The sequence below is a fragment of the Erythrolamprus reginae genome, chromosome 2, assembly GCF_031021105.1.
Source record: "Erythrolamprus reginae isolate rEryReg1 chromosome 2, rEryReg1.hap1, whole genome shotgun sequence".
Classification (NCBI taxonomy): Eukaryota; Metazoa; Chordata; class Lepidosauria; order Squamata; family Dipsadidae; genus Erythrolamprus; species Erythrolamprus reginae.
The window spans coordinates 313,881,328-313,907,389 of NC_091951.1; the positions used below are offsets into that span (position 1 = coordinate 313,881,328).

At 38.5% G+C, this 26,062-nt stretch overlaps 1 protein-coding gene across 5 annotated transcripts in view; it reads left to right on the top strand.

Annotated features, from left to right (window-relative positions):
- ARHGEF28 (Rho guanine nucleotide exchange factor 28) overlaps positions 1-26,062 on the top strand; it is a 193,591-nt gene that overhangs the window by 62,463 nt on the left and 105,066 nt on the right. For 3 of the 5 annotated variants that reach the window (XM_070743150.1, XM_070743151.1, XM_070743154.1), the window contains exons 5-9: positions 5,182-5,365; positions 9,344-9,524; positions 15,452-15,524; positions 24,112-24,164; positions 25,872-25,932. In XM_070743150.1, the coding sequence (XP_070599251.1) occupies positions 5,182-5,365; positions 9,344-9,524; positions 15,452-15,524; positions 24,112-24,164; positions 25,872-25,932 (552 nt within the window). The remainder of the gene's footprint in view (positions 1-5,181; positions 5,366-9,343; positions 9,525-15,451; positions 15,525-24,111; positions 24,165-25,871; positions 25,933-26,062) is intronic. The other 2 variants (XM_070743152.1, XM_070743153.1) reach the window with 2 other exon arrangements.

A 26,062-nucleotide genomic window follows, 5' to 3' on the forward strand; every position in this document is an offset into this window, starting at 1 on the left:
CTGGTGGGATCATAAGCCCGAAAAAGTGGTCGAAAATGAGCAAGCAAAACTACTGTGGGACTTCCGACTTCAGACTGACCGAATTCTGAAGCATAACACACCAGACATTGTGATCGTGGAGAAAAAGAAAGCATGGATCATCGACATCGCAATCCCAGGAGACAGCAGAATTGAGGAGAAGCAGCTAGAGAAATTAGTGAAATACGAAGATCTAAAAATCGAGCTACAACGACTCTGGCATAAGCCAGTGGTACTTGGCACGCTGGGCGCAGTACCAAAGGATCTCAGTGGACATTTGAAAACCATCGGAATTGACAAAATCTCCATCTGTCAATTGCAAAAGGCTGCTTTACTGGGATCGGCAAACATAATTCGCCGCTACATCACGCAGTCCTAGGTGCTTGGGAAGCACCCGACTGGTGATGAAATACGAAATCCAGCATAGTGATCTCGTTTGCTGTGTTGTACTGACATAATAATAATAATAATAATAATAATAATAATAATAATAATAATAATAATAATTTACTAGATTTGTATGCCGCCCCTCTCCGAAGATAAATTTTGCTCTTAATTTTCCAAGATTACATTGGTAACATAAACTTTTGAACTAATCTTAGCTTATGCTGTTCGTGTGAGCAAATGTTTAGGCTTATTATGTTGCTCCTGAGGTCAGTGTACAAAAATTTCCTCCTGTTTTGGAAGTTGATTTCTGATTTTCCAGCTACATCATAGAAGGGAACATATGTACAGACTCACTGCTGTCACCTGCATTTGTTTACATTGGCTGAGGAAATGCCTGGTTGTAATATAAAATGTGTTGCTGTCTTTGTCTTTATAGGGAAGCCTAGATTGTTACTTTGAAGTCACAGGAGAGCAAACATAAATGTTATTCTGTACTTTCGTTTTTATTTTTCGTTTGCTTTTACGTTAGTCATAAAGCATATTTATTGTCTTAGACCTGTAAATCTATGTAACAATATATTGAGACTTTTCAGAATACAATAGACAGCATTGTCCCATGATAAAAAAATAGGAAAGATTCATAACAAATGAGTTTAGGCTGCTCCCATTGTTCATTTTAACCTATATTACAGGATTGCTGTTTGGGGGGCAAATGTCAAATGAGAGTAGATCATTTTGCGCTGCTGAAAGGAAGATACAGGCTACTACTATAAGAAACAGCCAAATAAATATTGAGGAAGTTCCTACTGGTCTTTCCTCATTGACTAGTGGTTCTCAGCCTGGGGGTTGAGACCCCTTTGGGGGTTGAACAACCGTTTCACAGGGGTCGCTTAAGATCATGGGAAAAGACAAATTTCCCATGGTGTTAGGCGCTAAAGCCTCTATTCTGAAACATTGAAACATATTTTTACAATCCGACCAATCAGGCATTTACAGTGGGGGTGTCCCTCTGACCTTCCTGCCAATCAGCTTAAAGTTCTGTTGGGAGAACTGGGGCTAGAATTATGGTAGGAGGTCACCACAACATGAGGAATTGTATTAAGGGTTGAGAACTCTGTATTGATTCTGGACGTCTTTATTATAGGATGGTTATCATAGGGGAATGTCTTGCTTAAAGGTATGCCCATAGGCTTTGGAGTTGGCTTAATTCCTGATTGACTCTCATACCTGGTGAGTGCTGGTGAGACCACATTTGGAATACTGTGCTCAGTTCTGGAGACCTCACCTATAAAAAGATATTGACAAAATTAAACGGGTCCAAAGATGGGCTACAAGAATGGTGGTAGGTCTTAAGCATAAAACTTATCAGGAAAGACTTAATGAACTTAATGAATGTATAGTCTGGAGGACAGAAGGGAGAGGGGGTCATGATTGAAACATTTAAATATGTTAAAGGGTTGAATAAGGTTCAGGAGGGAAGTGTTTTTAATAGAAAAGTGAACACAAGAACAAGGGGGCACAATCTGAGGTTAATTGGGGGAAAGATCAGAAGCAAAGTGAGAAAATATTATTTTACTGAAAGAGTAGTAGATCCTTGGAACAAACTTCCAGCAGACGTGGTTGGTAAATCCACGGTAACTGAATTTAAACATGCCTGGGATAACCATATCTCCATCCTAAGATAAAATACAGGAAATAGTATAAGGGCAGACTAGATGGACCATGAGGTCTTTTTCTGTCGTCAGTCTTTTATGTTTCTATGTTTCTACCTTCATTATCTGAAATAATTTCCGTGATGTGTGGTGTAATGTTTGATTCTACTGCCAATCTTGAGGATAGACACTGAAGATTGTGCCGTGGAAGCCAGTTTCATTCTATACTCACACTTGCATATGGATTCAGCAGTGTGAATATTTTTCATCTTCTCAAACCTTTAAAGTGGTTGGACTATTTTAAATGCAATTAAATGACTTGATCCCAAAGTTGAGCTGCTAATTAGTTGAGAGCTTCTGTTGTAGTGGTGATGGAGAAATAGGATAAAAGAGGACAGAGAAAAAAAATCACAAAAGAGCAATTTTAAAGAAAAAGTAGCTGGATTCATTATATCGGGAGACTAACATAAAACAAAGTGTTTTAGAAGCAGGGACAGGTTTACCATATTCAGCATGGTATTCAGTAGAAGAATATCTGTAATTGGCAAAGAAGTAGCGGGAGCAGATGTTTTGTCATTTTCATTAATACTCCTGTGAAAAGAAATTTCTGCTAAGAAAGATGTGTTTCCAATTGTTCACTTAGTACGAGCAAGACTGAAATGAAAACAGAGTCAGACAAGATTATTTTGGCAAAATTGTTATTTTGTCCAAATGTTTTTCATCTCATGTTTGTGGTTTTGGCAACTTTGGTCTTTGAAGTGGAAAAGAGATGGATTTTGCTTTGTAGAATCTCAATAATGCATCATTTTCTACCCTTAGTTTGTCAAAATGAACACGAAGCTGTAGTCATCATCAATTCTACTGTTTACATTATGGTAATAAGATTGGAAGGTATACGGGGAAGGATTACAAAATAGGGATATGGAAAATGGGATATGGATTGCAATAACCCTACACAACAGATTCAAACTTAATATTAACCACTCCAAACTTGACTGTAAAATATACGACTTTAGTAATCGAGTTGTCGAAGCGTGGAACTCATGACCAGATTCTGTAGTGTCATCCCCTAACCCCCAACATTTTACCCTTAGACTTTTCACAGTTGACCTCTCCAGATTCCTAAAAGTTAGGAAGGGGCGTGCATAAGTGCACTAGTGTGCCTTCTGTCCCCTGTCCTATTGTCTCTCCTATATCTTTTCTTCAATTCCTATATCCTTTCTTCTATTCTTTCATTGATATATTTTATTCCTATATCTTCTCTTCTGTTCTTTCTCTGATATATTTTACTACGAGTATATCCTCTATAACCTTCATTGTGTATTGGACTGACTAACTAACTAACTAACTAACTAACTAACTAACTAACTAACTAACTAACTAACTAACTAACTACATACATACATACATACATACATACATACATACATACATACATACATACATACATGGGAAAATACATAGCCATATTCATTCTCGGCCAGTGATGGATAAACTTTTTTGGCTCGGGTGCCAAAAGGATATGTGCACATGCGAAAGCGTGCATGTGTGTGCCATTGTGGGTGTGTGCCTACACCCATAATGCAATGTCCTCCCTTGCACATCTGCACAATCCACGCATTGTCCCCCACAGGCCTCACTGAAGCCTCTGGTAGGCCCGTTAGGTCATTTTTTGCAATCCCCAGGGTTTAGGAGGCTTTCCTAAAACCTGGGGAGATCAAAAATGGCCGTAAAGAAGGCCAAAAATCAGCTGACCAGGGAGCACATGCACGCTGGAGCTGAGGTAGGGCAATGCCTCGCGTGCCCTCCAATATGGCTCCCGAGTCATAGGTTCGCCATCACAGGTCTAGGCGTATTTGTGTGGGGAACATACTGACTGAACTTGTTACTTGCTTTCCTTCTCACCCATGCTGATAAGGCACAAATAGAAGTTTCCATTTGTCCAGAACCTGGCAGAATGAAAAACATTCAATAGTTCAGTGTTTCCCAACCTTGGCAACTTGAAGATATCTGGACTTCAACTCCCAGAATTCCCCAGCCAGCGAATGCTGGCTGGGGAATTCTTGGAGTTGAATTCCAGATATCTTCAAGTTGTCAAGGTTGAGAAACACTGCAATAGTCGGATCTTCTGTTTGAATGAGGGCTGGGAAGGGGACACAGTTCACTTAATTTCCCATGCAGGTCTTTAATCATGGCTTTTGCCTCTCTTAGACCTATGCAAGAATCTTTGCAATAGAAAGTAAACAAGTTTACACCAACATCTGAAATTTAAAACGACAGTGTTCTGTTCGTTGGCAAAGTATAGCTTACTTTGACTAATCTTAAAAGCTTAGCAGAGTTAGACTTGGTTAATGTTTGGAAAAGAGATCACCAGGAAATCACAGGCTAGATGATCAGCCTAAAATAAATCTTCAAAAAAGCAGGGGCACTTTGCCAACTAAATCAGTTATCAGGGCCAGAACTGTTTGTTTGACACAGTGGAGGGGTCCTGCAGAGAAAACCCCAAATCCATATTGTTCCCAAATTCCCAAATCCTCAAGCAGATTTGTGGCCTGCTGAGGAACATGAGGCTTGTGCTCTATTCTGCTAATGAAATTTGTGCTGGGTCAATTAGCTTAAAGACTGCATTGTTATGATTTAACAAAAAATGAAACTTGCTTGTATTTAAATTAAATAATTCATTTTTCCCAAATATGCCTTTCTCAAGCCAATCTTCTTTCCTTCTTTCCTTCTTTTCTTCTTTCCTTCTTTTCTTCCTTCCTTCCTCCCTCCCTCCCTCCTTCCTTCCTTCCTTCTTCCCTCCCTCCTTACTTCCTTCCTTCTTCCCTTCCTTCTTCCCTCCCTCCCTCCTTCCTTCCTTCGTTCCTTCGTTCCTCCCTCCCTCCCTCCCTCCCTATCTCTATAGGTGTGTGACAAACCAATATAAATTAAAAACAGCAACAACTAACAATACATGATTAAAATACATAGTAGGGATTGCTACAGTAAGTCTATTGAAATACTGTAATCTTTCTTTTTACTAATATGTGTTAATAATCAGGTTTGTATTGTTATATTTAAAAAATCTTATAGTCCAGAGAAATAGGATTGCTGATTTTAATGCAAAATTATATATTTATTTTAGAATCTAAATGCAAAGAAACACTTCTCCATCTTTCAATGAGATTGGGTCTAGTTCAACTTTCGCAGTTCCTGTTATTCCAACCAGGTGGAACAGTTGCAGTAACTTTACTTAATGAAGAGGGATTGACACCATTGGACTTGGCTTTACAGAATGGACATTTCAGTCTTGTTGAAATGTTTTCCAAGTAAGTAGTATGGCTTAATATCAAAAAATGGGAAGAAAGAAATTCAATGACTACTTTTGTTTGGCTCTTACATTCCGTGAATTATTCTATTGCATATGTTTAAATGCAAATATTCTTTGCAATTGCTGCTTGGCCTTTAGTACCAAAAATTTCCTAGCAAGCAAGATTCTTGCTTAGAATTCTGGGAGATAAAGTCCATCTGAAAATTGTCAAGGATGGAAAACACTGCTCAATGGGAATAAAATATAATTTACTTGTTTATGTCTTGTTATAGATTCGAATCTCATATTTGGTTTACTTAAAGTTTTATGTGAACCTTATTCATACGATTTATGGGTAGATAATTCTGTAAATAATGAGTAAATAGAATAGAAAAAAATCCAGTTGCATCTAAAAACCGATTAGAAGGATAGATAACCAAAAACAGTCTAGGTGAGATATAAACAATAAAACAACTTCAGATAAAATTGTTTGATTGGCACCTCTGTTTATATATTTTTAGAGAATATCCAAAGTACAGTGACACCTTGTCTTACAAACTTAATTGGTTCCAGGATGAGGTTCTTAAGGTGAAAAGTTTGTAAGACGAAACAATGTTTCCCATAGGAATCAATGGAAAAGCGATTCATGCGTGCAAGCCCAAAATTCACCTCTTTTGCCAGCCGAAGCGCCCATTTTTGCACTGCTGGGATTCCCCTGAGGCTCCCCTCCATGGGAAACCCCACCTCTGGACTTCTGTGTTTTTGCGATGCTGCAGGGGAATTCCAGCATTGCAAAAACGAGCGCTTCGCTGGCAATGGAAGTCCGGAGGTGGGGTTTCCCAGCGAAGGGAGCCTCAGTGAAATTGCAGCATTGCAAAAATGCCGAAGTCCTCAAAACCCTACCTCTGGACCTTTGTGTTTTTGCGATGCTGTAATTTCACTGAGGCTCCCCTCGCTGGGAAACCCCACCTCCGGACTTCCGTTGCCAGCAAAGCGCACATTTTTGCGCTGATGGGATTCTCCTGCAACATCACAAAAACACGGAGGTCCGGAGGTGGGGTTTCCCACGGAGGGGAGCCTCGGGGGAATCCCAGCAGCGCAAAAACGGGCACTTCGCTGGCAACGGAAGTCCGGAGGCGGGGCATCCCAGCGGTGGCGGTGGGTTTGTAAGGTGAAAATAGTTTGTAAGAAGAGGCAAAAAAATCTTAAACCCCAGGTTTGTATCTCGAAAAGTTTGTATGACGAGGCGTTTGTAAGACGAGGTATCACTGTATTTAGAAAATATCCAAAATATTTTTCTCTCTAATCTGGACATGTGTTCACTGGATTTGTTAGTTGTATCTTTTGTTCTTTTTATGAACTAGTTTCTCAAAAGGTGCTAGTTTGTTAGAGGTTAGAATATATTCTTACAGCAAAACACCAGTCTTCTGCCACTTCCATTCCTCAACAACTTAGTTATTACAATTATTTTTCCTTCTCCTTACCTGACTTGCTTTTCAGTCACATATAGATTCCTCTCTGCCATGTACATACAATCACAATCCCACTCACAAAGCTGCAGTGAAATAGAACAGATTTTAAGCTGTTCAAGAGTTCATTTCCTGCTGAAGTTCTGAAGCAATATGTTGTTGCTGATTAGACAACTTGGCTGGCACCATCTATTGTACCCAGACTTGCCCTGGAGATCCACTCCACAATTGACTTAGCAACAGTCCAGTTGCCTGAACTTTGTTTTAAAGTTGCCATGAAAATTGTATGCAAACTGAAACAAGTAAGCAAGGAGATTTGTGATTTATTGTTAAGCATCCCTTTTGAGGATATTTGTTGGGGGTTTGGGGGTTTGTTGTGTACAGACAAGGCCACTGTATCACTGTATCAACTAGCAAATGCTCTGTCCTACACATTGGGAAGAAGAATCTGAACTCCAAAAACGAACTGAATAATCAAATTATCACAGATAATCCCCATTCGGTTAAAGACCTTGGTATGCTAATAACAAAAGATTTAAGTGCCAAAGCCCACTGCAGCAATATAGCCAAGAAGGCTTCAAGAGTTGTAAACCTAATCCTATGTAGCTTCTGCTCTGGCAATCTCACACTACTTACCAGAGCTTACAAACTTTTGCCAGACCCATCCTCGAATACAGCTCATCTGTTTGGAACCCGTATCGCATCTCAGACATTAACACCCTTGAAAATGTCCAAAGATACTTCACCAGAAGAGCCCTTCACTCCTCCACTCGAAATAGAATACCCTATGAGACTAGACTTTCAATCCTGGGCCTAGAAAGTTTAGAACTAAGACGCCTTAAACAAGATCTAAGTATTGCCCACAAGATCATATGCTGCAGCGTCCTGCCTGTCGGCGACTACTTCAGTTTCAACCACAACAACACAAGAGCACACAACAGATTTAAACTTAATATTAACCGCTCCAAACTTGACTGTAAAAAATATGACTTCAGTAACTGAGTTGTCGAAGCGTGGAACTCATTACCAGACTCCATAGTGTCATCCCCAAACCCCCAACACTTTGCCCTTAGATTATCTACGGTTGACCTATCCAGATTCCTAAGAGGTCAGTAAGGGGCGAGTACAAGTGCACTAGAGCAGTGGTCCCCAACGTTTTTTCCACCAGGGACCAGTTTCAGCAAGACAATTTTTCTATGGCCCGGTGGGGGCGGAAAGGGGTGTGGTTGGGGGCGGGATTAAGCATGGGGGTGCTGGTCCTCCCCGCCCCTCTTTCCCGCCATTGCCCTGTGGCCGGCAGAACCTGCGGCCCAAGCCCTCTTGCCCGGCAAGAGGTGAAGCGCTGGAGGGAGGGGGTCAGGCCGGCCCTCCTGCCTCCCCCCCAGCCAAAACCACAAAGGCGTGCCGCAGCAGAAGCCAAAAGAGGCTTGAACGTCCCGGTCCTTCCCGCCCCTCTGTCCCATCCATCACCCTGTGGCTGGCAGAACCTGCCTCCCAAGGCCTCTTGCCTGGCGGGAGGCGAAGCGCTGGAGGGAGGAGGCGGCGGCAGGAGGGCCGGCAGCTGCTGACTCTGCGGACCGGTGCAACATGCCCTGCGGCCCGGTACTGGTCTGCGGCCCGGTGGTTGGGGACCCCTGCACTAGAGTGCCTTCCGTCCCCTGTCCTATTGCTCTCCTCTATCTCCTATACCTTTCCTCTATTCCTATATCTCTTCTTCTATTCTTTCATTGATACGTTCTATTACTATACCTTCTTCTCTATTATTTCTTAGATATATTTTACTATGAGTATCTCCTCTATAACCTTCATCATGTATTTTACTATGTGTATATTGATATATACCCACTAAAACCCTCATTGTGTATTGGACAAAATAAATAAATAAATAAATAAATAAATAAATATGGGCAACAAATGAACAAAGAGGGTAGTTGGAGCCAGGATTCTGACAGTTGTCTTGTCCAATTCTCATTATCCAGTCATGATAGTATTAAATAGGAGAGAAAAAGAGCAAGAACCCCCCCCCCAGCTTAGTTACTCCCCCTCCTTCAAATTTACACTGCTGTTTTGTTTCTAGCTTTACACAATATTTGGTTTGTATGAATTTATGCATTCTTTGTTATCACTCTTATTATGAATGTCTTACTTTTTTGAGAACATTCAAACAATACAGCACTCTCTAGGGACTATTTTGTGTTATGGGATGCTTATGAGCTGGCATGCTGCTGGTTTGTCTACTGAATCGAGTTTGTGATTAAATAGTCTGCATTTTTTTAAAAAAAAGTCACAGAAAATAAAACCAGCTGTATTTTTTAAAATCAGAATTCTTGCAAGTTGGAATTGTTGATTCATGGGGAAAGTTCTTCAGGAAATTTTTTTTGGTTTAGCCTGAGCATTTCATAATATTTTTTCCATGAAATCTTTGGAATTAGATTGGAGTCTGAAATGAATGCAGTTTGCATAGGTTTGTGTTCCATGAATCATTGTCCTGGCACTCTAACTCTTATGTCATGAATGTGTTGTTTCAGGAGTCAGACCATCCATCCTTTTGAGATTTCTAAAGTAGAGGTTGATGAAAAAGCTGTCCTTCAATTTGCTCATTCATCAGGGACTTTGTTGCTGACATCTAATCACACAACAGACCTTTCGTTAGAATCTGATGTACAGCTCTATAGGAAATACTTCTGGGATAGAACCTTCACACAAAAGGTAAGTGTGAAGTTATAATATAGTCAAACATTATTTTGTATTCACAGAATACAAGAGAAATGCTGTTTATTCACGTTTTATAGAGTCATTGATCATTTTAAAAATGTCAACAGCTCTTGCTAATGGGAAAAAGGATGGGAAAAAGAATCCTGTAGTGCCTTAAATACAAACAATTTTATTGTAAAATCAGAATTGTGATCTAGATTCTAGAATTTAATTTAATCTTACATGGTTTAGTCAAAATGTAGTCTAGTCAAACGTTTATGTGAAGTCTGGTATCTAAATTTAATTACCCTGAAATGTCTAGAAAATGTGATGAAACCAAGCAAATCACCTTGGTTGCCAAACCAAGACTTGTAAGATTTCACATTTAAATTCAAATCTTCTAAGTTGAAAAAATTATTTAGCTTAAACAGTAAAATAACATGCTCAATAATATATAGAAAAATGATGAAAATAATGTACAAAAATGCATCATATTGGGAGAAGCCATTTGCAAAAGTGCATGATTACAAAAATGTTATATTAAGAAACATGCATAAAAATTCACTTGATTTTATGGAGCTACTTTTTATTTAAATTGAAAGTGATGTGGAAATTGTGAAAAGCCACATTCTAGTTAAATGCTGCATGTACTATATTTTACATTGTAAATAGGTATAAGTTGCATATATGTTTAAGTAAAGCAACCCTTATAGCTCTTATAGAGAACAATCACTTAAGTTTATGTACATTTGAAGAAAGAAATAAGCTATTTTATGTATGATTCAGCAATAAGGCCTTTGCAGTAGAAAATTAGAAGGAAATGTCTGAAGGAGTGCATAGTCCATAGAATAAACAGGATGTCCTGGGCAGACAAATAGTACAGAGGTTGAACAGAATTTGGAAGACAAATTATAAACAAATCTTAGTATAGCTGCAAAAGATTAGTGTAACCTGCTGAAAATTAAATTGTTCTTGGGGGTAAGGCTAATAAAGGCTAGAAAATTCAAGATGAATCATCACTTAAGAATGGGAACGACAGAAATGTAATAAACTTTGAACACAAATTACTTATGTAGGATATAATGTTATTCAGGACAATGCTGTTATAGACGACAAAGGCACTGAATAAAACTAATTAGAAATTATAAAAAGAAGATGAAGATTTTGTCCAGACTGTGCATGGGTGCCTTGAAATGGAGGATGAAATCAACAAGACATCCAGGAACAATCTCTTTTAGAAATACTTGATTTCTAGCGATTCTCATAGACTGAATAAATCCATACTCTACTTTTAACAAAGAGGTATAACTCATATACATCCTAAATTTGGAGATAGCAACCTGATGGAAAAATGTGAGATAATCTACTCCCTCTAGAAAATTGGGCACTACACTGCTGGATCCAGGGAGGGCCTTTGGAAGAAAAATGTGCAGCAGTTTTCTTAAGACTGTTAATTAATTAATTAATTAATTTGACTTCTGTTCTGCCGGTGTGTTTCAACCACACGTAATTACAGGGTAATTAGTCCAGGAAGACACACACCACACGATAAAAGGAAAACCCAAAAGTTTTTATAAACAGAAAAACAGAAACAGCTCCCTTTTTAAATGTCAAAGGGATTTTCTGGTACACACAAGGCACAGGTTAAATGCAATCCAATTGCTCACCCAATAACTGGGAAATTGAGTCCAATTCTAAAGTCCAGAGAGTGCACACATAATCTTGAACAGCACAAAAACCATGATCTTGATGAAACAATGAATCAGATAAACTGCCATGAGGCTAAAACACCAGGCTGCACTTTTATCTTTAGCACTAATTACAGTTGTTGTCTCCTATGCATCACTCTATGCATGCGTGGATGTGTAATTAATTCTTGTTCAGAATCCAGGGATGATACAGATGATTGATCTCCTTCTAGGCTGTCTGCCAAACTCCCCTCTTCCCTGTCACTCACGCTTCCTTGGTCAGAGGAGGCTTCCATCAGGAGCAAAACAAGGCCTGCGGCATGTGGATGTTTTCCCCACATCCACCTGCACATTCCTTGGGGCAGGAGCTGGGCCAGAGCTAACCACAACACCTTATATGCTGCCCAATTCCGTGGTGCTCCCGTTAACACCATCTCTTTCCTGAAGTAGGGTGTTGTTGGTATTCCCAACTATTGTCGTTGCATCCCTACTATCCCATATAATAACCAAGAGATAGAATCCCTCTAATTCCACAATAGTCATGTGCCTAGCTCACAAATGGCCGAGGGCAATAGCAGAAGACTATTCCTTGGAATCCAAAGGCAAAAGGAGTCTTTTTTGCAATAAAATCAAGGCCATTCCCTGCACCTGAGTTTGGGGAGCTGAAATCCAGCCATTGAAGGGAAGTATGGTGATTACCTTGATGAAGGAATCATTAAGAAAAAATGAACAACAACTCAATCCTGGAAAAGAAGAAGACAGTAGGAAAAAAACCCATCAAAATGTTGTCATCTTGATTCTGTTTGGTATATGAGGGATCAGACGAAAACTAGTAGGCTTTCAAGATTTTGTTATACCTGCAAGAATAAAGTAGCATTCCTAACCCAGCCTACCTTGAAGGGCTGAGAAGTGGACAAAGTCAGCAATAACACTGCTTTGCTGAGTCAGGTCTCAGTAAAATTCTGCCAGGTCCACCTCTTCATTCACTACCAGATTGCAGATGAGCATGCTGTTGTTATGGATAAACTTAGAATTTACCAGCAGAATGTGATAAGCACAATAACCAAAATCCAGCCATTATGTCTACTATACTAATACAGTGTTCCCTCACTTTTCGTGGGGGATGCGTTCCGAGACCGCCCGCAAAAGTTGAATTTCCGCGAAGTAGAGATGCGGAAGTAAATACACTAATTTTGGCTATGGACAGTATCACAAGCCTTCCCTTAACACTTTAAACCCCTAAATTGCGATTTCCCATTCCCTTAGCAACCATTTAGATTATTACTCACCATGTTTATTTATTAAAGTTTATTAAAAATTTTTTTATTAAAGGTGGATGAATGTTTGGCGATGACATATGACATCATCGGGCAGGAAAAGCCGTGGTATAGGGGGAAAAACCACGAAGTATTTTTTAATTAATATTTTTGAAAAAACGTGGTATAGACTTTTCGCGAAGTTCGAACCCACGAAAATCGAGGGAACACTGTAATCAGAAAAGTACCAACAAATCCAAGAACATGCCCATGAGTGAGTGAATGAAATTTTAGAAGTATCGACATTGAGGGGTGCAGAAATAAATCTGAGGATTGTATTGCTAAAATCTTCAAGACCCAGAATAACAATTAAAAGCTTTAAATTCTTCAGAAGCAGGAAATCGGCTGGGGAGGCAGTTGGGCTGTACAGAGGAGGAAGTTACAGTTGTGCCAGTAGGGAAGCTGAGGACTTTGCAGAGAACCTGAACTAATTCTTTGCTGCTGGATTAACCCAAGAAGGTCATAATTATGTGGGAAGAACTTGCTCTGCAGCTTTTCTTCGTACTGGCATAAACTAGTTTCTGGTGCTGATGTTGGCTTGGCAAGGAGAATCTTATGTGACCAGGGGCTTTCCATGATGCCAAGAAGAACCCGCCCAGCATCGCCCTCCTAGCAGCAAGAGCCACACCAGCAGCCAAAACCACTTGGAGCCTGAGAAGAGGGTTGACCCACATTGCTAATCCTCAGCACCTGCTCCTTCTACCTGTCTGACCTTCTTGGAGGAGAGCAAGCTACAGAATATCAGTTCTAGAAATCACACCTTGTTCCCTATCTCAGCGTATCTTTGTTCCTTAGAAAGAACCAACACTCACATGGGCTAGTTATTTACTGCTCGTGCAAGTATTGATTCCTTTTTTATTTGACAGTGTCCTTCCTGTACAACAGTAAACTTGAAACTTGATTTTTATTTATTAATCAAACTTGCTATGTTGTCAAATCATCATCAACTGGGTAACTACAATATCCAATAAAACAAAATTGCCATAATTCACAATAACAATATGTTAACAGATATATCCAGTACCCCGAATGCCCGTGAAAAGCATGGCAAATTTGTGCAGTTTTAGTCTTCACAGTCTCTGGAAGGCCTTCACTGAGGATGTCAACCTAGTTTTTGGAAGGAGGTTCTTCCAGAGTGTTTGATAGTTTTCTGGCTTCATTGTTCTCACTGTGTGAAAATGAAGCACCTTGAGCAGTTTCTCCTGAGAGGATCTCTTCAGATGAGTTGAGTCTAATTAGTACAAAGAATCCTGAAACATTTGCCAATTTTCTATCCATTTATATATCAAAACTACCACTTTACTAATAACAGATTACTTACGGGACCGCCTTCTGTTGTATGGGTCCCAGCGACCGGTTAGGTACCACAGAATCAGCCTTCCCTAGGTCCCGTCAACTAGCCAATGTCACTTGGCAGGACCTAGGGGAAGAGACTTCACTGTGGGGGCCCTGGCCCTTGGAATCAGCTCCCCCCAGAGATTTACACTGCCCCCACCCTCCTCGCCTTCCGTCTTAAGACTCATTTATGCCGCCAGGATTGGATTAATTAGATGTTAGTTCCCTGGCTGACTAATGTTATGTATGGTTGTTGTCTGAATGGGTGTGATTGGTTTTTAACATAATTGGGGATTTTAGATTAGTTTTTACCTAGTTTTAACTACGTATTTGGATTTAATGAATTGCTTGTAAGCTGCCCTGAGTCCTTGGAGAGGGGCTGCATATAAATCCAATAAATAAATCCAATAAACAAACAAGCAAACAAACAAAAAAGTACAAGTTCTGCAAGATAGGTGGACCAACTGTAGTCTTTAAATGATCTTCACTTCTACTTCAAATATAATTAATTGCAGAAATCTGACTATGTGATAATAAGGCCACAAATCACCAACTCACATTGTCTTTTGTTGTATCTATCTATATTTGGATAGGGTAGATCATGAAGAAGGTTCTTATCAGGCCTGGGGCTCCAAAGGAAACTAGAGACGATGCTTAGGTGGCTCCATTGCTGAGCTGCCTATTTATCTTCTCTCTTAATCTAGGATTTGCATCTCTGTTTTATAATGTTTATTATTAATATATTTTTATGGGTTTTTTAATATATGGTTTTCCCATTTGTTGTGCCTACCCAGTCACCTTCAGTGAGATGGGTGGCTATATAAATTTGATAGATAAATAAATAATAACAAAGAAACTTTTTTTCCCCAATTAAACATAGGCACTGACTCAACTTAGGTTGACTTAGCTTCAGACTCAACTTAGGTTGACTTAGCTTCAGACTCAACTTAGGTTGACTTAGCTTCAGACTCAACTTAGGTTGACTTAGCTTCAGACTCAACTTAGGTTGACTTAGCTTCAGACTCAACTTAGGTTGACTTAGCTTCAGACTCAACTTAGGTTGACTTAGCTTCAGACTCAACTTAGGTTGACTTAGCTTCAGACTCAACTTAGGTTGACTTAGCTTCAGACTCAACTTAGGTTGACTTAGCTTCAGACTCAACTTAGGTTGACTTAGCTTCAGACTCAACTTAGGTTGACTTAGCTTCAGACTCAACTTAGGTTGACTTAGCTTCAGACTCAACTTAGGTTGACTTAGCTTCAGACTCAACTTAGGTTGACTTAGCTTCAGACTCAACTTAGGTTGACTTAGCTTCAGGCTATGATCTAAATTAACTCTGACCTTATGTAGTATGTTGGAATAGTATTCCTTCCAGATATAGCCCAAATGTATTTGGACATCAACTCCCAACACTTTGTTGTAATTGATTGGCTTTGCTGGCTGTGCTGACTGCTGCAGCCTGAGAACATCTGGGCAGTAACAAATTGGGGCAGGTTACATTAGTCTACTTTGTGCATCCTATATGAAGAATATAAAATAATAATAATAACATAATTATCATAATAATTAAAACAATTTGTTATTTTTAATTTTTTTAAAAAGAATATTACTCCAAAGGAAGCTGAGACATTGAGAGGAATGCAGATGCCTTGCAACTCTATAACATCTAAAGAAGGTATTTTCATTCTCTATTGTATGGCATTGTTTACAATTCATTGTATTGCGTGTGTAAAATGCGTCAAAAGGTTTCCACCTTTCACTTGTATGCCAAGGCACAGTTTCTTTTTAACCCAACAACTGCAGAACTATGAGACAAAAGAAAGAGAACCTAAAGAGTCCGTAAGGAGTTGGACGGCTTAGAAATCCAACAAACAAATAAATATTATAATATATTTTAAATACAGCGGTGTCAAATATAATTCCAATTAAAAATAATACCTTCAGAAGAAATGTTTCTGAATTTTAGAGGCTGTAGTCAGAAAAATGTAGCAATAGTTTTATTTTCAATAGCAGGGTCCAAAATATGTTTGATTATGGGTTTGATGGGGCATAGTGCAAGTAAGCGACTGATTTTAAAATTATTGGGGGTTTAGATTAACAGTTTTTAAATTAATTGGATTACGATGTTGTACTGCTTTTATATGTTGTAAGCTGCCCCGAGTCCTCAGAGAGGGGTGGCATAAAAGTCCAATGAATAAATAAATAATAAAATAAATATTTGAGCTCTGTGTTCCCTACAAGGAACAAATGGGTATTTGCTCAATATGGTGGACACAAACTAGTGATGAACGCATGATGCTTGTGGATGTTGGACAGATTATCTCTCTGCCATGTCCCCTTCCTATCTAACAACTTGGTGCTCACAGTAGTGCTTGCAGAAAAATGATCTTCCATTACTTCCTATTTCAGCTTGCTTACAGAATTTGCTTTCAAAGCATTCTCGCTAGATAGGTGAGTCTTTGCACTGACGGAACTTAGCAGAGGCTTGAATTTTTAAACAGGGAACGTTTATTCTGGCATTTTCAGCACCACTCCAGTTTAGCTTAAATAGAACAATGAACAGATTTCTGAAAGCTCCTTTTATAGTGTGGCCGTCAGACAGCCAACCAATCACAATGCTTTCATTTCCCGCTCAAAAGGCTTCTTTTGCTTAGCCAATCAAGCTTCAGCATCAGCCTTCCTGGTGGGTCATAAATCGAGCATTTTGCGTTTTTGGTGGGGTTATAAATGGCGATTTAACAGTTGTGATGGACGCTGGAGTAAAGACACGGACTACAGAGCTGGAATTTAATGGGTCACTTTATTTATTAAATCAGGACCTGTAGAGGAGAAATGAATGGGGTGGAAATCAAGTCCAACATTTCTGGGCAACTATGGGTGAAGCTCCTTGCTGAACAAAGGAATGAAGCCTTGATCTTGACCTGGCTATGAACCTGGCCATGAACTTGGCCTTGGCCTTCCTTGCTCTTAGCCATGGCCAAGGCATGTGGGAAAGGCTCCACCCGGCATGTTGCCTGTAGGCTTGCACAGGTGAGCCCAAAGGGCAACCCCTCAATTCACCCTGGGTGGGTCGGCACTTAGAAACATAGAAACATAGAAACATAGAAGACTGGCGGCAGAAAAAGACCTCATGGTCCATCTAGTCTGCCCTTATACTATTTCCTGTATTTTATCTTACAATGGATATATGTTTATCCCAGGCATGTTTAAATTCAGTTACTGTGGATTTACCAACCACGTCTGCTGGAAGTTTGTTCCAAGGATCTACTACTTTTCAGTAAAATAATATTTTCTCATGTTGCCTTTGATCATTCCCCCAACTAACTTCAGATTGTGTCCCCTTGTTCTTGTGTTCACTTTCCTATTAAAAACACTTCCCTCCTGAACCTTATTTAACCCTTTAACATATTTAACTTGAGTTTGTGGAGAAAAAGCAGCCCTTTACCTTCCAAAAGGTGCTCCAAAGGAGATCATGCGGTTGCTGTTAGCCCCTTTTTCCGCCCCATACCGCCTTCCCCGCTGTAACCACTGTCCAGCCTCTAGTGGCTGGCCTTCATATTAAAGAGAATTGTGTTGAATTTTTCATAGATAATGTTCTGTCGGGCTCTCTGGTAGACTCCTCCCAAAAATTCACAAATTTCAGACACACACACATTTGAAAATTCAAAACAATGTTCTTTATAATGAAAATTCACTTAAACTAAGCCCTCTTTTGGTATAGCAAAGAGCACTGGTCTCCAAACAAACTGGTAATTTGTACAAGTCCCTTATCAGTTCTGTGATACTTAGCTTGCAGCTGTGAGTCAATTCACAGTCCTTCTTCTTTCACAAAGTGAAACACACTTTGCTCTGGTTTAGTTTCAAAGCGGGGAAAAATCAGCACACAAAAGGTCAGTCAGTAAAGCAGTCACGAAACACAACGATCAGATAATCCTCCACAATGGCCAAACCCACAGGCTGCTATTTATAGCAGCCTCACTAATTACCACAACCCCACCCAACCACAGGTGGCCTCATTTTCTTTGATAATAACCTCTCAGTTGTTGTTGCCTATGCATCGCTTTCCGCATGCGTGGCTGTATCATTAACTCTTGTTATGAATCCAAAGAGGAGCTAGATAATTGATCTCCTTCTGAGCTGTCTGCCACACTCTCCTCCTCCCTGTCATTCATGTCTTCTTGGTCAGAGGAGCCTTTATCATCAGATTCCACCGGTGGTGGTGGAGGAAACAGGCCTGCAGCATGTGGATGTCTCCCCCACATCCACAGTTCTTGGGGCAGGAGCTGGGCCAGAGCTAACCACAACAGATAAAATGTGGTGTCCTATTCTTACTTCAGTTACAAAGTTGTATGAGAAGGTTTTCATTGCACAATTCTCTACCCAGTGATCTAGTCTCCCCGATTGCCCACACTTTCAGTTAAATCCAGATGTAGCCTTTTCCAGATTGGAAAGTATAAGCACCCAGAGAAGCTTCATAGTGCTGGATTTAAATTTAAAAGCCAAAACAAAGCAAACTGCCCCCACAAAAAAACCCTGCTTTCCCAATAAATGACATCACTCCTCCTCCTCAAAGGCTGTTAAGGCTGCTTTTGATTACAGAAAATAAAAGTTTGCATATTTCTTCTAGACTGGAGCATCAGATGTAAATTATGAAACAAACAAGGCACAAAAATGTAATCTGAAATATTTGATCATGAAACAGTTGTGTTTCACAACTCATGTTTACTTGGAAGCAAATCTCACTGGGCTCACTGTATACATAATATGAAATGTTCTCATAAGAAAAACGATTAAAATGATTGATCAAGTATTGATATTCTAAGTGAGCTTTATGGTTTGATTTGTGGGACTGTAAAATATAATAATTCCTTTTTATGATTTGCATGTAGTACATACATCAGATATATTAGTTATGGTGTATCTATAAATCTATTTTAATTTAACTAATGTTTGTTAGTTAACTTCATAATTAAGTAAGTATCTTGTTTGTTAAGTGAGCATTTTAAGAGAGAAAATCATCAACAAATCATTAATCAATAATGATCTTATTTCAGAATTTAAAATTTGGAAAGACAGTTCAGAGAAGAGATTTGACCATTTTGGAAACTTCCAGATGTCAAGAGCTAATTTGTTTAGAAATTGTAATGTTGAAATTCAATTTATCTGAAAAACACTGGGTTAGGAGAGGACACATGAAACCATTTTCTGTACATTGTTTTAAAATTTCAATTGTGTTCACAGTTATTCTTTATTTCTATCTGTATAATTTTAATTGCTGCTTGTGAATCCTTATTATTCTTATAGTAGAGTATCCATAGAAGGATATCTGTAATTGACACCCAAAGGCATTGTTTGTCGCCTTTTTATTGTACAGGGTTCCCTCGATTTTCGCGGCTTCGAACTTCGCGAATAGCCTATACCACGGTTTTTCAAAAAATATTAATTAAAAAATAGTTCACGGGTTTTTTCTATACCACGGTTTTTCCTGCCCGATGGCATCATACATCATCGCCAAACTAATAATTTTTGCAAATAAATAACAAAAAAAATAATTATTGTTAATAAATAATTATGTTTATAAATATCAGGATCACTAAGTGTCTTATTCAATGGCGAGTACCAGTAATAATGATGAGTAAATGGTTGTTAAGGGAATGAGAAATGGTAATTTAGGGGTTTGAAGTGTTAAGGGATGGCTTGTGATACTGTCCATAACCAAAAATGGTGTATTTACTTCCGTATCTCTACTTCGCGGAAATTCGATTTTCGCGGGCGGTGTCGGAACGCATCCCCCGCGAAAATCGAGGGAACACTGTACTTTAAAAAAAATCTGTCTTGATCAATACGGCATTGTAACAACCAAGAGGTGCAATTGTGCCTCTTAATCTGTGAGGTAAGACCTTCTGTCTGATTTACATTCTTATATATTTCCAGCATAGAAAGGCTCATGTGATGTTTGAGAATTACTAAACTCAGTCTGACCATAGGAAAATCTAAGCAGAAGTGAACCGCTAGAGAAGGGTGGAGAGGTGGGCTTCTACTGATGCTCTCCGGTGCCCTGCTCTGATAGTGGCCCACCGATTGTGCAATTTAGGCACGACGGCTTTGGTACCATCTTTGCTGGTCCATTAATTGCTTATTAATACGATAGGCTGTCAATAGTCAGGCTCAATGTTCTGTCTGATCTTACTCTGTTTTGATTATACTAAGAACTTCATATTAAAAATAAAATGCTTTGGATTTAACTGCCCAAAGTCCAGAAATACAGAACTAAGAAAAAATAAACTTGTGTCAAATCTGAAAGGCAGTGAAAAGCTGTGCAACTATACTAGCTTCCAAATAGATATGATTTTAATGTATCCTTATTAAACAAATAAAGCTAAAATTATGAGATATAAAAAGTATTCATAGGATAAAGGGAAATAAGAAAAATATAAAAACATAATAATTACACACATGTAGATTCCAAATTAAATCCGTGTAGCCAGCCTAGCTAAAGTATTTACTTATTACTTGCTTATCTAAGGAAGAACACGTTCAAAATACATTGCAGAGAGATTAGTTGAAATAAATTATTACTTCACCTGCTGGGGATGCTGTTAGGCAAAGAATTTCTTTGTGGCTGCTACTTCTCTTCTCAGCACTACTTAGTTTTATGGAATACAGAGGATATGGAGGCTAGCATCTTTGAAGAGATTTGCTTTATCCATTCAAGTAAAACGTTTTAATCCCAGGTCTGGCCACTAAATCAGAAATCATCTAATATCTAAATTCATCTTCCTAAAACCCATGGTGGGATGATAAAGGCACAATCTCTCTTCTTTTAGGTGTGCCATTTCAAAAGAGATTGTTTGGAGAAACATGAATTGAATTTCATTTATCTTGGTGTTTCAGCAGAGGATCATTTTTATAGGGCACTGTTTTGCCACAGCAAAACTAGAGGTTTGTTCTATTGAGTCATAAGCACTTGAATATGGATTCAAATATGTTTTGGTCTGGACATGTCAGGGCGAAAGATATCTGGCCATGCCTTTTGTTCAAAGGAATGATCAAACAACAAGTAGGGAAGGAAATTTGAACCTATCAAAGGCATAAAAGGAAGTAGTAATGCTTAGAATCATTTTGTTGTTCTTGATTGAGTCATCACCTTAGCTTGAAGCACCTGCTGTAAGTGTAAATATTCAAGAACTACAAATTTTTTTTTTTAAACCGGTAGGAAAATTACGGATGTTCCATCCCAAAATCATGGTAGCTTAAATTGTTTGTTGTCTGAGGAAGTTGCCTGTTTCTACCTATATCATATCATGTATCCATAGAAGGATATCTGTAGTTGACACCCAATCAATCAGATCAGTCACCCAATCAATCAGATCAATCAGACAGATCTCTCTCTGGCAGTGAAAATTGAAGAAGAACAAATTTTTAAAAACCCTAATTTCTACTATTTTTATGACTTGCAAAATCATCTCCTCGAAGCAGCTGCTCCCTTCGATCTTACAGAAGGATCTTTCACAGAAACATAGAAACATAGAAGACTGACGGCAGAAAAAGACCTCATGGTCCATTTAGTCTGCCCTTATACTATTTCCTGTATTTTATCTTACAATGGATATATGTTTACCCCAGGCATGTTTAAATTCAGTTACTGTGGATTTACCAACCACGTCTGCTGGAAGTTTGTTCCAAGGATCTACTACTCTTTCAGTAAAATAATATTTTCTCATGTTGCTTTTGATCTTTCCCCCAACTAAGTTCAGATTGTGTCCCCTTGTTCTTGTGTTCACTTTCTTATTAAAAACACTTCCCTCCTGAACCTTATTTAACCCTTTAACATATTTAAATGTTTTGATCATGTCCCCCCTTTTCCTTCTGTCCTCCAGACTATACAGATTGAGTTCATTAAGTCTTTCCTGATATGTTTTATGCTTAAGACCTTCCACCATTTTTGTAGTCCGTCTTTGGACCCGTTCAATTTTGTCAATATCTTTTTGTAGGTGAGGTCTCCAGAACTGAACACAGTACTCCAAATGTGGTCTCTATATTCCTTGCTCTTAGTTCTGAGTATTTGGCTTTGATTATATTCATGCCGGGCCATCATGACTTCTCTAGGTTATAGAGAATTACAATCAATTATAAATCTCTTTACAACAGAATTTTGCTGTTTTTATGTTTGAGTTCTTAATAAACAAATGTCTAGTCTTTGACACCGGTTTTAGAAATGGCTGTTGACTGGCTAACAGCAGTGATCATTTCCTACTGGAAAGAACTTAATGTAGAAATAAAACAAATTGCCATAGTAAATGTTTAGTTTGCTATAAATTGAACAGGCTAGAGAATTACTGCACATGAAATGACATTACTATGTAGGCAGTACAGTATTTTGAAAATGGCTTCTACATTGTAGAAAATATTTTATACAGTATGCATTGGTTTTCAAGAAGGATTAAAAAAAAACCCAGATATAGTCCTTGATCCACCCACCAAAATTTTAATTTGCTTTCTTAATAAATCGAAGTTGTAGATGTTTACATTCTGTAATGTTTTGTAAACCTTTGTGCAAGATCTTTGTGTGAAAGGTGGATTTGCTTTCAAAGTAATTTGTAACAGAAACTTTCCCCTTCAGGTGGGGTCTGTGATTTGCAAAAGAATGCGTGATTCACTTATGCTTCCTCCTTCCTCCCTGCTTTTATGTAATATTTGAAACCCAACTTTGCAGTGTAAACTTGAAAAACAGATATGCATCCAGTGACCGAAAGTCGAAATAAAAATTGCCTAATGAAATAGAACTACTGTAAATGGAAAAACTATGGTCGCAGACTATGCATTTCTTTTTGGCACAAATATTATTTTAGCTTAACCATGTAGGATATAGAAAAAGTTGGAGTTCTGTAAAATGTGCACAGGAACAGAATATTCATGCTTCTCTTGCATAATATTGGCACTGTTTATGATCTGGGGAAAATAAATTAAAAATGGTCCTTATTCCAGACTTTTGAAAAGGAGCCAGGAAATAAAATAATAACACAAATGCAGTTGCTTCCTGTAGTCAAAAGAAAAGGAAGGGCAGTTTTTTACATTAAAAAATCCCATGAAATTGCTACTCTTGTTTACAAAGTCAAAATCTGAGATTTTGAGTTTGTAAACAAGAGTAGCAATTTCATATTCATGATCACTATAAATGATTATTCTGCTCAAGAAGTAGTAATAGATAAGAATAATTTGAGATGAGGTTTGCATTGCACAGCTTACTCCTTTAAGGTGGAAATCTTGTTTAAATTAACCATTAAAATAACACAACAAGCCACCTAGCATTTCAGCTAGTCATGCGACTTAGAAGTGGTGAATATAGTAAAGAAACATTGTTTGGTCTTTGTATATCCTCCTGTTTTCATCTTTCAGTGGGTGTATGGGAAGGGGAAAGGAAAAGAATTGCTTCCCACTGTTGGCAACAGGAAACTAATGAGAAACTACCTTTCTTTTGGCTGTGGCAAGGAGGGCGTTTGCCCAGGTTCGCCTGGTGCACCAGTTGCGGCCCTATTTGGACAGGGAGTCATTGCTCACAGTCGCTCATGCCCTCATCACCTCGAGGTTCGATTACTGCAATGTTCTCTACATGGGGCTACTTTCGAAAAGTGTTCGGAAACTTCAGATCGTGCAGAATGCGGCCGCGAGAGCTATCGTGGGGCTTCCCAGATTCGCCCATGTTTCTGCAACACTCCGTGGCCTGCACTGGCTGCCAATCAGTTTCCGGTCACAATTCAAAGTGTTGGTAATGATCTTTAAAGCCCTACATGGCATTGGACCAGAATACCTCCGGAACCGCCTTCTACCGCATGAATCCCAGCGACCGATAAGGTCCCACAGAGTTGGCCTTCTCCGGGTCCCACCGACCAAACAATGTCGTTTGGTGGGCCCCAGGGGAAGAGCCTTCTCTGAGGTGGCCCCGGCCCTCTGGAATCAACTCCCCCCGGAGATTAGAACAGCCCCCACCCTCCTTGTCTTTCGCAAATTACTCAAGACCCACCTATATCGCCAGGCATGGGGGAACTGAGACACTTCCCCCAGGCTTTTATATTTTATGTTTGGTACGTATGTGCTGTATGGTTTTAATTGCTGGGGTTTTATATATTTTTTTCTTTAATATTTGATTTGTATCACGGTTATATTGTTTTTATTGTTGTTGTGAGCCGCCCCGAGTCTTCAGAGAGGGTCGGCATACAAATCTAATAAATTATTATTATTATTATTATTTCTTTAAACAGATCTTATAGATGTTGCATCTGAGGAATCACCTCTTAAAAATGAAGATTTCACGGTACAGTCCAATCACCTTTTTATGAATTACTAAAATCTAATGAGACATTTATATTATCTCCCTATACTGCACACTTTGCTTTGAGAGAACAACACTAACCCAGCTGGGCTAATGACAGTTAAGTAATGCTTCCTTCTGATCTCTGTTTCAAGACCAATTAAAAAGTGTCTGAGATTTTACAAAAATGTAGTCTTTCTGTCTGCTAATAATACATTTAAAGAAAAAACAGCTTTGCTTCATATTTCAACCAGGAAAATTTTGACCAATCAGTTACAGTTAGAAATCTGTACAGCATCATCAGGGACAGACTCTAAGAATAGATGGCTTCTATGTCTGCAGCTGTTTTTTGTGGTCATTTCAATTTTCATGCTATTGCATAAAGCTAATGATGCTTTATTTATTTATTATTTTATTTATTTATTTTGTCCAATACACAATGAGAGTTTTAGTGTGTGTGTGTGTATATCTATGTATGTATATATATATATATGTATGTATGTATGTATGTATGTATGTATGTATGTGTATATATATATATATATATATATATATATATATATACACATACACACACACACACACATAGTAAAATACATGATGAAGGTTATAGAGGAGATACTCATAGTAAAATATATCTATGAAAGAATAGAAAAGAAGATATAGTAATAGAACATATCAATGAGAGAATAGAAGAAGAGATATAGGAATAGAAGAAAGGTATAGGAGATATAGGAGAGCAATAGGACGGGAGAGAAGGCACTCTAGTGCACTTGTACTCACCCCTTACTGACCTCTTAGCAATCTGGATAGGTCAACCATAGATAATCTAAGGGTAAAGTGTTGGGGGTTTGGTAATAAGTGTTAGATCTGTGGAAACCCGAAGAAACAAAATTGTTTTGGGATACTTGGGCATGTGACCTCCCTTATTTTTAACTGGTTTGCTGGTTTTAGTATAACCCATTGTGGGTTATACATTTTAATATAACCCATTGTGGAGTTTTACCTGGAGATATTCCTTTGGCAATGGCAAGACTTACATTTAAAATCTCCAGCATAGCAAAGCATTCTTTTTAAAAATCCTTTGAGTCATATAAATCCTTGCCTTGGATGGAGTTGTGGCTCATAAGGATTTAAAAGGACTCCAAATATCAGAGATCTTTGGCAGGGCATAATTGAGGTCTCCACCTATTTTCTGGCACGGAGATGGCACACTCCCAAGTCTTTGAATTATACAGGAAATAGAAGGTAAGCAGATGTTTTTGATACTTTATGACTGTATTGTCGGTTTCTTGATATTTCAAAGTTGCTGGAAATGTTTTTTTTATATGGTCCCTTTAAAAGCTGCGACAGCCAAAGAAGTTTTCTCCTCCTTCTTTTATAACAAGCTATCCTTGTTGTTGCCGAACTTACAAAATCAATTTATTGAATTTATACTACTTTCCTGAAGTACTGGATGTGTCCTTGACTGTTGACATTTTTATAAAAGCTCTGGTTTGTTATTTGAGACTATTGGACAAGAGCTTATAGTTAAAACAGATATTCTATTCTGAGTGGCTAATTTTGCTTGACAGTTTAGAAAAATTAATGTTACATTTTGAAATGAACCAGAGCAGCAAATGCGTTTGAAAAATCTATTGAGTACTGAAAATTTTCAACATGATTTATTATAGGTTATAGAACATAGTATTATTTTCATTTGTTTTGTAGTTTCACCAAGAACATATAATTCATCCACAGGAAAATGAAGATGAGAATGTATTGGATTTAGGTAAGAATTTTTTTTTCAGCTTTAAAATTCCATTTATTATCAGTTGTGAATGGAAATGACTATGATGGCCTGAAGTGATAGTTTGCAAACAATAGTGCTGAAACTTGTCTCCCCTCTGTCATCTCTTTGG